This window comes from Natrix helvetica (genome assembly GCF_964273705.1).
Source record: "Natrix helvetica genome assembly, chromosome: 8".
In the NCBI taxonomy this organism is placed as follows: Eukaryota; Metazoa; Chordata; class Lepidosauria; order Squamata; family Natricidae; genus Natrix; species Natrix helvetica.
The window spans coordinates 13,993,954-14,009,647 of NC_138559.1; the positions used below are offsets into that span (position 1 = coordinate 13,993,954).

At 42.7% G+C, this 15,694-nt stretch overlaps 1 protein-coding gene across 2 annotated transcripts in view; it reads left to right on the top strand.

Moving 5' to 3' along the window:
• The window catches only part of LOC309396180 (G protein-coupled receptor kinase 5-like), a 78,449-nt gene extending 63,454 nt beyond the window's left edge, over positions 1-14,995 (top strand). For both annotated transcript variants that reach the window (XM_081961069.1, XM_081961068.1), the window contains 8 exons: positions 139-329; positions 3,564-3,601; positions 3,841-3,930; positions 5,416-5,624; positions 6,467-6,604; positions 7,631-7,768; positions 8,042-8,173; positions 9,043-14,995. In XM_081961069.1, the coding sequence (XP_081817195.1) occupies positions 139-329; positions 3,564-3,601; positions 3,841-3,930; positions 5,416-5,624; positions 6,467-6,604; positions 7,631-7,768; positions 8,042-8,173; positions 9,043-9,132 (1,026 nt within the window). In that variant the 3' untranslated portion in view covers positions 9,133-14,995. The remainder of the gene's footprint in view (positions 1-138; positions 330-3,563; positions 3,602-3,840; positions 3,931-5,415; positions 5,625-6,466; positions 6,605-7,630; positions 7,769-8,041; positions 8,174-9,042) is intronic.
• The last annotated feature ends 699 nt before the right edge of the window (positions 14,996-15,694 follow it).

Below are 15,694 nucleotides of genomic sequence, written 5' to 3' on the forward strand. Positions count from 1 at the left end.
GTCACATGTTTGTGGAATGGGAACGACAGAAGGCAGAGGATGATTATTTATGTGTTTCTGGATACTTGGACATTGTAGAAGCAGAATTCTTGAATATACTTGGAGTCAAGTCCTCCTTCTTTTCATCCGTGTCAACAGGTCAGTTTAGCGTATGCATATGAAACCAAGGATGCTCTGTGTCTGGTCCTCACAATCATGAATGGAGGCGACCTGAAGTTTCACATCTACAACATGGGCAACTCGGGTTTTGACAATGAGCGGGTCATCTTCTACGCTGCAGAGATTTGCTGTGGCCTTGAACATTTGCACCGGGAGGGCATTGTATACAGGTGAGTGGGGGTGGAGTTATTTCCTGGTTCCAAGAAGGTAGAGAAAGGGATAAGGCAAAGTCTCCCTTGTTACATAGTTGGCATGATGGAGAAGTGATCATCATCCTTCATCTAATGAAGTGTTGAGTTACCTGAATGGCAGAGGGAATCAACTGCTAAGCCAACGTCACTCTGCCTGGGTCACTCCATGTGGATTCTTTAGGAGTTGTGACCAGCAATTTCAGAGGGAGAGATGTACTGAACCATAATGGATTATACAAAAGGATCCAGTTGTCTCTATAACCTTTTTGAATGCCAAACCTAGCATGGTCCTTTATCCCGCTGAGATTTAAAGTAGCACTCACTGGATAACAGTCACCTACCTGTCATTTGATGTCACTGACCAAATGAATCATCATAGACCTAAGCTTGAAATCAACTATCCATCTGTAGACCTTTGAAAACACCTACCGTGTTTCACCCCAAAATAAGACAGGGTATTATTTTCTTTTGACCCCCGAAATAAATGCTTGGCCTTATTTTGGGGGGAGGTTTTATTATTTTTGAGCTGCAGGAGGCGATGAGCGTGGTCACCTCATGGCAGCTGCTGTGTTGCAATATTTTCAAGGAGGGATTATTTTGGGAGGTGGGCTTATTTTAGCACATGCGCTCAAAAGCTCGATTGGGCTTATTATCCAGGGAGGTCTTATTTTGGGTAAAACGGTACCTCGTGGTGGTCTTTTCTCTCTGAGATTCAAAGCTTTTCCAAATCGCTTTGTAGCATTCAGACTTAGTGTTGGGTTACATTCATCAGTAAAAATGGCAACAGACTGCTGCAGAGTTTGGTACTCCTGATCACCAAGCTTAGTAGAGTGACATCCTCTTCCCCCCCAAATCATTCCATTTCTACACCCCCTTCCGTTTCTTCATAACCCCCTCCCTCGCAAGCAGCCAGCATTCCACATGCATGAGTGTTCTTCATTCTAATTGGTCTGCTTGGGAGAAACACGCTGTATTAACCTTTCTCTCTAAGTATATTTTCTATTTCTACATAAATTGGGTTTCTCCCAAGTTCACTACTAGCTCCCTCTTGTGTGTCAACAGTGCCAAGTCACAGGAGCCATGCCTGCACAGTTAAGCACTGGGAGTGTTCCCTAGCCTTTGCATCTTCCTTGTAAAGTGGAAGTAGAAACGTACTATCTAGAAATGCTGTAATTATTATGTATTGCTCTATATTTGATCTACAGCAAGATCCTCCCTTGTGAGTCCCTCTAAGGTGGCACTAGAACTCAGTCTCCTAGTCACTCAATTAGAATAGAGCTAGAAGAGACCTTGGCGGTCTTCCAGTGCAGCCCCCTCCTCAAGCCTGAGACCTTCTACTATTTCAGACAAGAGGCTTTCCAGTCTCTTCTCAAAGACCTGCAGTCATGAAACACCGACATAGTGATTGTCGTTGGCAACATGATACGTATACATAAATTCAATAAAAAACGTAGTACATTAGAACACCATCCCCCATTTCTAACATCATAAATTGCTTTATTTTAGAGTAGGCAAATAGCACTATAATAAAGCAATGATTTGCCTAAAATTATCTTCAATAATGTGCACAGCACAGCTGGTTCCATGTGGAATGAAAATAACCAAAAAGTGCTTAGCAAATGGGAAAAAATTGCATACCATTATTTATGGTCCCTTATTAAAACATGTTCATTTCCTTAAAGGTCCCACAGTACTTTACTGCAATAAAACAATAGAATTAGAAAAGTAGTATACCGCAATGCTTTCTATAATGTATGTTGAATTGTAGTAGAAATACAAAACTAAATATAAATTAATACAAATGGGAAACTAATGAGCCTCAATTACGTGCAATGCCTGGCAAAGAATTGGGGGAATTCCTGAGTATCATTAGGCAAGATCATTCTAGCTTAAAATACATTCTGTCTTGTTAAATGAACCAATAAAATCAGTCAATATACGTGATTGACCTATCTAATAATTGACAGGAATCTATTTTAAAGAATTATTTCAGATTTGCACTTAGTTGTCAACCAGACAAGTGGAGTTGTAAATTCTTGGGGGGGGGGAAGGTTCCTACTCATGTAAAAGAGGAAGAAGGGAAAAGGGTGTGTGGGGGTGATTCTTTAGCTACTTGTCTGCACATGTGCGAAAATTCCTTCATGGATTTAGCCATTGTACGATGCCATGGTTTCTTAACCATGTTTATTCAACAATACGTCATCAGACTAACCGCACTGTGGCTTAAGTGACGTTTAAATCAACATGAACATGCTTGCAGGAGAGTTAAAGGAGTTGTAATCAAACACCTCTCAAGAACACTAGTCTGGGAAAAGCTCTGTTCAAGATAAGCGTAACAACAAAGTGAGGAAACCACCAGAAAATGGGGCAAGGGAGGCTACTAAAGCAACTGAAAAAGGAAAAGACTGTCCCAATTAAAAGGTGGCCCTCTGGGCTTAAGATGAGAGAGATATATATTTGGAAATAATTGTACTGGGCCTAGTCAAAAATCAAATCCTCTGTTACATATGTAAGTTTCAAGGGTTCTGGAAGCCCCCTTGGTTTATTTCTTTATTTTATTTGTATCCCACCTTCGTTATTTTTTATAAACAACCCAAGGCAGTAAACATATTTAGTGCTTCTTCTTCCTCCTATTTTTCCCATGTTTGAGTTCGAGTTTATTAAATTTATATACCGCCCCCTCTCCCCGCAGGGACTCGGGGCGGTGTACAGACAGTACATATATAAAAACAACAGGGCAGAACACGAAACACTAGACAAACAATGTACACATACAGTCTGTATAATACCCAAACTAATTTATAGTTAAAAACAATCTAAAACCAAATTAAAACCCCAAAATTTACAATTTAAAAAGCCATCCAGGAAGGTCCGTAATAGGTTGTACTTGTGATTACAATTGGGCCAGGCCGGCTGATCAGAACAGGTGGGTCTTGAGTTTCTTACGGAAGGAGACATAACTCTTTAATGTGAGTTGGGCTGAGAGAGGGTGACTGGCCCTAAGTCATCCAGACGGCTTTCATGCCTCAGGTGGGACTAAAACTCACGATCTCCTAGCCCAAAGTTACCCGGCTTGTTTTCATGACTAAGGCCCGGACTTGAACTGACAGTCTCACAGTTTTCTAGGCTGGTGCCTTAACTGCTAGACCAAACTGACTCTCAAACTAGTTCCCTGGTTCTTATTCTGGGTTGTGTCTCTATCCTCCCCTGCAGGGACTTAAAGCCAGAGAACATTCTCCTGGATGATGATGGTGAGTACCATGTGTCACATGTTTGGTTTGTCCCTGTTGTACACTTTCAGAATCACTTTTACAAATGTCTGAGATCTTGCTTCGTTCAAATCATCTTCCACCCCTGAACACATTTTTGTGCAGATTAGAACTTCGGCCACCTCTGTCTTAACTTAAAGTTACGTTCATCATGAAAGATCACAGGATCCCCATCATAATTTCATATCCTCTATAATCACCTTCTCCCTTCTTTTGTCTAGGGCACATACGGATCTCAGATCTGGGGCTGGCCATTAAGATCCCCGAAGGTGACACCATCCGTGGCCGTGTAGGAACTGTGGGCTATATGGGTATGTGTTGGAGAACTGCTCCAGATCTTGTTAAGATTGCTGACTCAAGAGAAAACTGGCTCCATCCATCCGTGGATCTTCTTTTTGGATCTATCTGACCACACAAGCTGAGAGGGCATGATACTTTCAAACAGGGGCAGAGAAGCTACTTTAGACTGAAAATCAAATGTCTACCATTATAGTTAGTCCTTGACTTGCAGGGACCAGAATTTCTGTTGCTAAATAAGGCAGTTGTTAAGCTCATCATGCCCAATTTTGTAAACTTTTTTTGCCATGGCTGTTAAGCGAATCCCTGCAGTTGGTAAGCGAATTTTGTGGTCGTTAAGCAAATTCAGCTTCCCACCATTAACTTCGCTTGTCAGAAGCTGACTGGCAAGGTTACCAAGTGTCCCAATTTTGATCCTGTGATTCTGAGGATGCTACAACAATTATAAATGTGAGGACCGGGTGGTAAGTCACCTTTTTCAGTGCTGTTCTAACTCTGAGCCATGGTGGTGCAATGGTTAGAGTGCAGTATTGCAGGCTAATTCTGCTGACTGCCAGCAGTTCAATTTTCCCCGGCTCAAGGTTGACTCAGCCTTCCAACCTTCCTAGGTCAGTAAAATGAGGACCCAGATTGTTGGGCAATAGGCTGACTCTGTAAACTGCTTAGAGAGGGACTGGAAAGTACTGTGAAGTGATATATAAGTCTAAGTGCTACTGTTATTTGAGTGGTTGCTAAATGAATGGTTATAAGTCAAGGACTGCCTGTATTGTCATTGCTGGTTCTGTTGTTATGCAGGTAGAGCCCATTTATAAGTAAAATAAGGAGTCCAACAAAAAAAATATCAATCCAGAAATGGTTCGTTCCTGCCTTCTTTTTTTCAGTTTTCCAAGGTAGACTACAAACCTAGACATTCTCTCATCCAGGAACTAACCAGGTCCAAACTTTTATCACTTTTTCAACTAGTCAGAAGTGCTGCTACTTGCTAAAAAGCAACGCGTTTCTTTCGCCTTATAAGGGGGAGAAGTCCTTACCCATTGGATTTGCACGATCCCCTGTGATGGGCAATGGTTCTCCAAGATGCAAAACATCTTTCTCTCCTTTCGACGAAAACTGAAGACTCACCTGTTCCGTTTAGCCGGCCTGGACCATTCATAATCTTATTATACCTCTTGGCAGATATATTTTAACTGGGTAATTTTAATTGGGTATTTTTTAGGATTGTTGATATACTGTTTTTATTTGCTTTACCTGTACAGTGTTGTATTGCCTCCTCTTCTATGTTTTTATGTTTGCATGTTTGTAGTTCATTTTATCTATTTCATTTGACTGTACACCGCCCCGAGTCCCTTTGGGGAGAGGGGGCAGTATAAAAATCAAAATAAAGGTAAGGTAAAGGTAAAGAGAAGAGTCTTTCTCACAATTTGCCACGCGATCGAGTGCTTTACATGAAATTGTTGCCTCTAACTCTGCTCTCTCCACCTTTCTTCTCCTCTCCCCAGCTCCTGAAGTAATTAACAATGAGCGCTACTGCTTCAGCCCAGACTGGTGGGGGCTTGGCTGCCTCATCTATGAGATGATCGAGGGCCAGTCGCCATTCCGGGCCCGCAAGGAACGAGTGAAGAGGGAAGAGGTAGAGAAGAGGGTTCAGGAGGACCACGAACAGTATTCAGACAAGTTCTCTGAAGATGCCCAAGCCATCTGCAAGTTGGTGAGTGACGGGAAAGAGGAGAAGAGGAATCTTTGCCATACGTCTGTAGTATCAGATGACAATTCCTACATTCCCCGAGTTGAGGTGAACTCGGGGTCGACAACACGAACCTCTTTTGGCACTATCAGGAAGTAGTTCGCCATTGTCTTCTGCTGGGACATTGTTTCAGCTTCTCAACTGAACTTCCCTTTGGTTTGTCAAGCAAGGATCAACTAAGAGTTTTGTGATCAGCCAAGATCCGCCAGGCTAATCTGCTTCACCGGGCATACATAAATTGTGCCCATGTGTGTATATACAGGTTTATATGTGTGGGCTGGTTTGGATAGAGTGTATTTAGTCATGCAGCCCTACACATTATTCACATAAGCTTACCAGATTTCCATTTTGCAGGGGATTTCAAAAGCAATAATATAAATATTTCTTTTACATTAAGAGAAGCAGAGAGGGGTGCTTCTGATCACAGCCATGTCACACTACTGTTGGAATGCATGTTGATCCCTTAGTGGACTCCCTATTATTTCATTTCCATTGGTTTATTTTTTAAAATCGGTTGATATTGATCGTATGTTTTTTTTAAAAAAATGCCTCTGATGAGGTGGACTAGTCCTTTCTCTTCATCATGGACACGTTCTTTCCCATTGTAAGAAGCTGTATTTACAGGACAAACCTTGGTGAACTATTCTGGACTTACAGGTAGGTTTGAGAACCAACTCAGTTTAGGTTCCATGGCAGAAAAAGCCAACTTGGCCTTGGTTTACAAAGTCTACTTTAAAACGTTCTGAGTTCAATGTTGTCTTGAAGGCTTTACTTACAAGATGTTCTCTTTTTTTCCCCCCTTTCAGCTCCTAACTAAAGACCCTAAGCAGCGGCTCGGAAACAAAAGTGAGGGGGCCGTCCAGGTGAGGCAGCACCCATTCTTCAGGACAATCAATTTCAAGCGACTGGAAGCTGGGATTCTGAAGCCGTCATTTGTGCCAGATGTAAGTTCTTACAAGTAAGAGTGAGGAGCTCAAGGAGAGCGGCAAGAAGACAAATAGATGGGCAAATGTTTTATCTGGAAGGGGGACGTGTTAAGCCAAGGCCAAACTTTCCCTCTTTCTTTCGTTGTTGTTGCCATCGTCATCATCATTATTATTTTGTGTTGCGATATTCTTTGTCTCTTAAATCTATTTTAGGCGCGCAAGATTGCTTTTGAGTTTCCTGCTTTAGCAGAGGAGAATTCCCTGGGTTTTTAGCAATTGTGAATGCACAATTTAGGGCCCAAATCTAGGGAATTCTAGGAACTTCAGAATGAAAAGGAGGCAGGAAGTTTCTTTTAATTTTAGGTCATGAATTGTCCAATCTGTGATATTTCAGACTTTTAAAAAAGAAATCTTCTTTTTCTCCCCAGTAATGGGCTTCTCCTCTTTGCTATCATCTTTGTGGAAGTCTTTCAGATCTTGAAAAAGGGCTATCACAGCCCCCTTCCTCACCCTAATCATGTCTGGTTTCTTCTGTTTTTTGAAGTAGCATTAGTACCCACATATTCTATCCATCATCCTCACCAGCTTTTTTCCCTCCCTCCAATTCTAAATCTGTCCCAAAGAAGCTAAATAAAATTATCTTATGGGGTTCCTGAGTATCCACCTTTTGCCTTTTTAGTTAGATTTAGTATCATAAACTGAACTAGAAGGGGCCTTACAGATTTTCCTAGTTCAACTCACAGTTGAGGCCATGCATTTACAAAACCATCCCCAACCATGCAGTCTCCTGGTCTCCTTTCAAAGGAGAAGTCCTCCTCCACTATTCTGGCTGAATGGTGGCACTGCTTAATTATTGTTATCTTCAGGAAATTCTCCCTGATGTTCATTCTGAATCTTCTGTCTTTTAATTTCAACTTCTTAGTCCCAATCCTTCCTTTGGCTTTCCAAGGGAACAAGTCCATCTCTTCTTGCACATGACTTGCACATCTGGATATGTAAGTCCTGCAGATAACAAACTTACTGGAATCCTTGTCTTTCCCTTAGCCCCGGGCTGTGTATTGTAAGGACGTATTGGACATTGAACAATTCTCCACTGTGAAGGGTGTCAACTTAGACCAAACCGACAATGACTTCTATGCCAAATTTGCCACAGGCTGTGTCTCAATCCCCTGGCAGAACGAGGTAAGGAAGGGACATTTGCAAATATTTGTTTATCTATCAAATTTAGAAACTGTCTATCTTCCTCACAGAGGGACTCTGCAAATCAGGGAAGAGAATGGTGTAGTTGTACACTACCTCTAAGCTAAGAGAAGATCATTGGCAAAGCCTCGATCTAAGGAAGCACATAGAGAAAGGTTCTCCCAAATGTCCATTCTGTCCAGCAGTTTTTTATTGTATAGCACCCTGTTTCCTCACCATTCTTACTGATTGCATCTTCTTCTTCCTCTTATCTAGATGATCGAGACAGAATGCTTTAAGGATCTCAACATCTTTGGACCAAATGGCACCCGATCCCCGGATCTGGACTGGAAGCAGCTCCCTGACCCACCCAAGCGTAGCCTCTTGCAGAGGCTCTTCCGGCGTAACGTAAGATCCAGTCTTGTTCCTTTTTTTGCTATGTATCTTTGCAGCTGCCAATCCCATACTTACAATCTTCAATACTACTTGGCCTGATTAAGCAATTAGCAGTAATTGTGCCTTCAGCTTCAAGACATACTTTAGGTACTTCGTATATAAGAAGTTTACGTTTGAATGTACATACTTCCAAGTAAACATGCAGATGGGTCTTCTCCAAACTGGCCAAACAGCAGATGTGGGGATCTCAGTTCCTGGAACTTTCAGCAATGGCCATGCTGGCTGAAGAATTCTGGGACATGAAGTCCCACATCTGGAAGTCACCCAGGTTGGAGAAGCTTGGTTTATAGGACCTCTGCCACAGAGACTGCAGATTGGAGGAATGTTATGTGGCTCAATGATGAAGCACTGCAGGAGTTCCCAAAATAAATCTCTGGCGCTTATTACATCCTTCCTGAAACTTTGGAAGGCTGCTGCCAATCAGTATGTGCAATATTAGTCTAGGTCAGTTTTTTTCCAACCATGGCATCTTCCAGATGTATGCAGTAACTCCATCAGTCTTCAGCAATTGCATGCTGAATGAGGAATTTCTGGGGTTGAAGTCCATACATTCCAGGAGTTGCTGTGGTGGGGGAATTCTGGAACAGTGGCCCAAATCCGAATAAGGCAGTTTCTTGGGTTCCTGACTCTTTGGATTCTTCTGTTTGAAGAACAGCAGTTCAGTGGTTTAGCAACTGCATGACACAAATAAGCTCTTGGGTTTATTGATGACATCTCCAAGAACAGAACAATGAGAGATCTTGCCTGTTAGTCATGCTAGATAGCAGATTTTTTTCCTCCTGCACTCACCATTTTCTCTCTCTTCATTTTTTTTCCTATAGCCAAGTGACTTCACCATCAGCACCAACGTACATTCCAACCTGTCGACAGCCCCCTCACCAGCTTGGCCCATGGCACAGGCTCCCTCCTGACCTCTGGAACTAGCACTCATCCTTTGCCTTCTCAGGGTTGCCTTAGGCTGATATATGGAAGTTCCTCTCTTGGGCCAGGCTCTGTTACTGCTGGGAGCCGAAGGAACACAGCCTTCCAATTGGCAGGGCAGCAATGGTCCAGAAGACCTTTGCCACCTTCTGGTGCTGATGTAGATCAGGGGCATGGAGACTCTTCTTGTCCAGAACCTTGGCTGCTGCTTGTTGACAGGGTCTTCTTTCATCTTTGACTACACAGGGAGTATCCATGGCTCTCCCCCATTTTCTTTGTCTCATCACCTCCTGACCCAACTTTCATGGGAGATCAACTGGGGAGATGTACCTGAGAAGGAAGGATTTCAAAACAGAAGGAACTACCAATGACACCTGGAGATGGCAGAGATGAGGGCTGGAGTCTTAAAACTAGAGAGAAAAAGAGAATGCACAGCTTGGACAAAATTGCAATGGGGATAAGACTCCCCCCTCTTGCATTGGCATTTCCAGAGACCGGTGGATAAGTGTGTGTTGGTTTGTGTGTGGATGTGTATTGAACGTTTAGCTCCTTGGAGTTCATTCAGGGTTTTTCCAGGGATCTCTCCCACCCACACCATCCATTCTACAGCCTGGGTCCATTGCAAAGCCAGAATACGGAAGACAAAGTTGAAGAGCTGTCTCGGTTGTCTTTCTTTTAGGAGATCATTTCTTGGCTGGTCATCCTCTAGCTCTGCTGGACTGTCCAGCCCCTCGAATCCTTTAACAATACAGCCTTAAACCAGAGACTGTTGGGCGGGGTCAACTGGAATCCAGGACATGTGGAAATCCTCAGATGCAGAACGCTGCTTTACAGTCACTCAACAGGAAAAGACAGAGAGGTGAGATGGATGACATCTCAGTCTGCATAAAGGCTTCAGTGTTCCCAAACCCTGGGCTTTAACCTCAACCTGCAGTGTTGAAGACATATTTTTTAAATCCTACATATTTTAATTTTTATTACAATTGTTTCCGTAGGCCTGCCTACTCATTTCTTTTATTTCGTTTCCTTTCTGTCTCGGTATTTCCCCCGTTCTCCCATGACCTTTCCTTTTTCTCTTTATGCCACCCAGCCTAGTTGGTTCCTGTTGCATGCAGGGTCTACCCTGATTGTGATCATATGCTCAAGTGTGATGGAACCAGGTAATTTCATCCCATTGGTTCCAAAAAATCCAACATCCAAATGGGATGATAGTGAAAAGACCGACTGCGGGTGGACAATTGTCTTTTAAAACCCTCCTCTACATTGGAAAAATAAAAACCTCTCTGTAAGTAGAAAAGCAGAATAAGACTGGGTTGAAGTTTTAACGCATAATATTCTGTATTTTTACTTTCAGAGAGGGTCCTTTCACCCACCCTACCCCAAGCATAAGGCTCAAGTGCATTGGGTCTCTTTAAATTTTTGCCCTAGACTGGGGCAGAACTAATACAAAAGTAAACGAAGCCAACCAATTGCAGCCAAACGCTTAGCAAAATAAAGAACAGGGTGTTTTTAGAAAAAAAATGGAAGTTGAGGTCACAGCATTGTCTTGACTTTTCATTACCCTAATACAGTGGCCCTCAACCTTTTGGGCACCAGGAACTGGTTCCGTGGAGAGACGTTTTTCCATGGACCAGAGGGAACGTGGTTTCATGTTCTGCCTGTATCCCGTGGATGGGGCTTCGCTTGTTTGCAGACATACCACCACCCAGTGTGGATCCATGGACCGAGGGTTGGGGACGCCTACCCTAGCGTACTTCATTTTAGGAAAAAAGGATCATTTTGTTGCTGCTGTTACTAAATAATTGGAAATCCCCGTTGCTTCTTTTCTTTGAAAGTGATAGCAATGATGATGCAGAGAGACATGCACGGGGAGAGCATTTCTCTTTAGGTTTTCCCTCTATGCATTTCTCTCTAAGTAAGAGAAGGGGAAAGGACAACAGCGGAGAGGGCAGGGAAGTCTCACCATAGGAAACTCTGTCCCCAAATTTCTCCAAACCCAATCAGGAAACAGGGCTCTGGAGCTGTGCTGAGGAACAGTGTGGAAGTTAGAGACTTATAGCTCTCCAGAGGCTGGCGGGGGGACGGGGGGACGGGGACGGGGGGACACAACTCTCAGCATCTCTTACCTTAGCCCTTCCTAGGTGGCCCTGGTGGAAATTATCATTTAACAACTTCCGGACAGCTATAGATTTTCTAGTTCTAAACAGGACTAGGTTGTCTTCAGCTTATAATCTACCAACTTTAGTGCTCCAGTTTGACTCTGTTTCCTATCTTCACTTCTCTGCCATTTGTTTGTATGATCGTAGGAAGCTCTAAAGGATAGGATAATAGACCTATGGATAAAGCTGTTGCTTTCCCTTCAGGCTGCCGGTGTGTGATGCTCTTTCACTGATTTCTGTGACTCAGGCTGAGACTGAAACAATGCATCCAGTCTAAGATAACTATAGGGAGCTTCCCAAATTCTGAGGTTCTCCCTTCCAAAATAATTTGCAATGGGTTGGCTCTAACTCGCCAAGGCAATCACACGTTGCAAAGGTCAGGGGAAGATAGATCTATTTTTACTCAGAATTCCTTCTCTATCTTATCGCTTGGCTGTTGCGTGACCTGCTGAGGGAAGGGCTTGCTCTCGGCCTGGTGCTTTCTTATTTAAATAGGCATAGATGTCCTTGGAGTAGGAAGGATTTTCTGGGTGGAACATCAGGGAAACTCTGGTGAGCTGATTTCTCAGCAGTCAGACTTCAGTCTGGGAATCGCCCTCTGATCCTCCAGCGGCAGGTGTGAAAATGTGGGCTCACCCTTGACAAGCTGAGACCCAATGAGCGGCTTGACCCAAGCAGTGAAGCTTGTCTGTTCATTAAAACCCAAGTTTTGGCAGAAAGTTTGATTTCTGGAGGCTCAACTCCGTAAGGAAGACGAAAGAACAGAGGCTGTCTCTGAGGCTAGACAGAGAGGTGAGAACTTGAGGCTTTCCTCTTGTGCAAATGACACCATGCTGATATTTTGGATGGATGGATGGCTTATAATAACTGTATGGTAGGCAAAGGATCCACTAGCAGAACCAGGAAGAAATTGCAATCTTTGTCTCTGGGTTTGATTGTTTAAAAACTGCACAAATATGGATCGTGGTCAAGGAAATAGAGACTTCTCTTAATGTCCAAGGTGAACCAGATTGGGCATGAATTTGATGGAAAAATGGAGCATCCCGAGTGGAAACTTGGATCTATTCCATTAATTCCTTTGTTGAGTCTTTATCAGCAGTCTAAAGCAGGAAGGTCTATCATAATGGGAGAGATTAGACTAGATATCTTTGATCTTTCTTTCTGCTCTGATTAAATAGCTTATCCTCTCTGCCATGTGTTCACGCTGTACTTGAGGCAGGGGGCATGGTTTTCATACTAGAAGGCATGCATATAGCTTTTCCACATGAAGGAAGACCAGCCCAAATCCAGCATCTTTGAGCAGACATGATGGGGTCCAATAATGACCTCATCCATGCCTGCTCCCCTTCCTAAAGATGCAAAAGATCCCATTGCCCAAATGGCTTTGTACAAGCAGTCCTTAACTTATGACCAATCTGGGACCAGAATTTCCAGCTCTAAGCAAGGTAGTTGTTGAATGAGTCATCGCCCAATTGTATAGGCTTCTGTGCCCCAGTTCTTAAGCAAATCCAGCTTCCCCTATTGAGTTTAGTCATTGGAATTCGGCTGGGAAGGTCCCATGTGGCAATCATACAACCCTAGGATGCTACAACTGTCATAAATATAGGCTGGTTGCCAAGCACCTGAATTTTGACCAGGTGACCATGGGATGTTGCCACTATTCTAAGTATGAGGACCAGTTGTATGTTGCTTTTTTCAGTGCTGTTGTAACTTCGAACAGTTGCTAAATGGATATAAGTAGAGGACTACCTGTAGGATTCCCACTGCCCTCTAATAGAAGGAAAGGCTATCTCAGGAGTAACAGAATTGGAAGGGACCTTGGAGGTCTTCCAGTCCAACCCCCTGATCAGACAGGAAACTCTATACTATTTCAGACAAATGGTTGTCCAATTTCTTCTTAAAACCTCATCCATAACTTCTGGAGGAAAATTGTTCCACTAATTAATCATTCTCACTGCCAGGAAATTTGTCCTTGGTCCTAGGTTGGTTCTCTCTTTGATTAGTTTCCATTCATTGCTTCTTGTCCTGCCTTCAGGTGCTTTGGAGAACAGCTTGACCCCCCCCTTTTTTTTTTTCTTTGTGGCAACCCCGTTAATGCCAACCTGACCCATTGTGCAAGACTTTGGAGATCCCGAGGCTACTACTTCAAAAGTAGCCTCTCTTGACATATTGATTTTTAGTATTCCTCCCAAAATGTAACATATAGAAAGGGAATTGATTCTATAGATGGGTCATCAAATGAACAGTGTTTACATCATTTCATGTTAATTCAATCTACAAAATGAATTACAGGCTGAGCAGGGCTTGGTCCAAAATAAGACCTCTTTTGGCTCAATCCCCATCACATACTTTAATAATACAATAGTAGAGTTGGAAGGGACCTTGGAGGTCTTCTAGTCCAACCCCCTGCCTAGGCAGGAAACCCTATACCGTTTCAGGCAAATGGCTATCCAACATCTTCTTAAAGACTTCCAGTGTTGGGGCATTCACAACTTCTGGAGGCAACTTCTGTTCCACTGATTAATTGTTCCAACTGTCAGGAAGTTTCTCCTCAGTTCTAAGTTGCTTCTCTCCTTGATTAGTTTCCACCCATTGCTTCTTGTTCTACCCTCAGGTGCCTTGGAAAATAGTTTGACTCCCTCTTCTTTGTGGCAACCCCTGAGATATTGGAACACTGCTATCATGTCTCCCCTAGTCCTTCTTTCTCTTAAGCTAAACATACCCAGTTCCTGCAACTGTTCCTCATATGTTTTAGTCTCCAGTCCCTAATCATCTTTGTTGCTCTTCTCTGCACTCTTTCTTGCAGACCTCTTTCTCACGTACACATACCTACAGACAAGGCATGGGTGGAAAAAAATACAACTTTCAGCCAAAATCAAAAGAGGAAAATATGTGAATTTGTGATTCGCACATCACGCTAACCCATAAAATGGCTGGCTGGCTTGGAGTTTAGTGTAATGTGCATTAGCAGGCAGGTATAGCTTATTGAATAAGCTGTGGTTATACAGTGGCCTGGTGGGATGGGTGAACCTCACCTAGGTGAGAACCTCCAAATGAACCAAATAGGAATGGACTATGAGCAGAATATGAAGGAATTGTTGCCTTCTCAGTCTGTGAAGAACAAAAAGAGGCATATTCTGTGGGTCTAGTGATCCTCTTGACTTCAGACTTCCCCACTTTTTTTTGTATTTCCCTTTTTGTACATCAATGCTGTTGGGGGTTGATCTAATGCTGGCTTTTTATTTCTTTCTCTCTCCTTTTTTTTACACTGCTCGTTTCTGATTCTGGAGCATTTGGGCTGACTTCTGGGGTTTTTATTTTGTACATTTGTAAATATTTGTATGTTGAATGTTTGGATGTACATTTTTAAACTTGAAAAAGCTGCAAGCCAAGCCATGTTTGGAAAGGTGCCCCCTAATGCATTGGGGGTATTTTTTTTTAAAATTGGGAATACGGAGGGAGGTGGGAGGAGAGAAATGAATCAAAACTTATTATAATATAAAGTCCCTATTCTACTCAAAGGAAGCCAGAGCGGAGTGGGGGGAAATTATCTCAGTGAGTCAACTGTTCCTCCCGATTTTAAATTTTCATACAGTATATATGTACTACGGTTGCTGTTTTTTCTTGTTACTTATTCCCAGGGCTGTGTGTAATCTGCACTGAATAAACATATGCATCAAATCTCCACCAAAAAGAGTTGCGTTCTCTGAATTACCCGAGAAAGCCAGTTTGATCTAGTTCTTAAGGCACCAGGATAAAAACTAGGAGGCTGAGTTCTAGTCCTGCTTTAGACATGAAAGATGGCTGGGTGACCTTTAGCCAATCTCCAGGAGACAGTGAACTCTAGTCCTGCCTTAGCCATGAAAATCAGCTAGGTAATTTTGGGTCAGGGAAGTAATGGCAAATCTTGGCAAGAAAACTGAAAGAATTGCCCAAGCAATTACCAGGAATCAAAAATGACTTACACACATACAAAAGGGGTGATATCCATATTCATTACTTCCGATATTTAAACTAATGTTTTAAGGGTTAAACATTGTTTTGTTTTGTTTTTAAACATTGATCTATGCAGCAGCCAATGAAAGTTCTGTATCTGGTTACCGAGAAACACCTCATGTTTACTTACATGAAACAGTAGGAGGCAGTAGACCACTAGTTTCAACCTACTTAAAACTTATTAAATGTACATAGTCTCAGATCCTTTAATGAACTTGAAGTCTCCTAGTAGGGACTGAACTCCTAGACCACTGAACTTGAGAGGACGTTATAGTATTGTCCTCAGCAATGTTTCAGGAAAGGATATACACAATCTGTCTTTAGAATGGTATATAAGACCATCTTCCTTTCCTAAGCTTTCAAACCAGAGAGATGTATGGTTGCTACATTACATCCT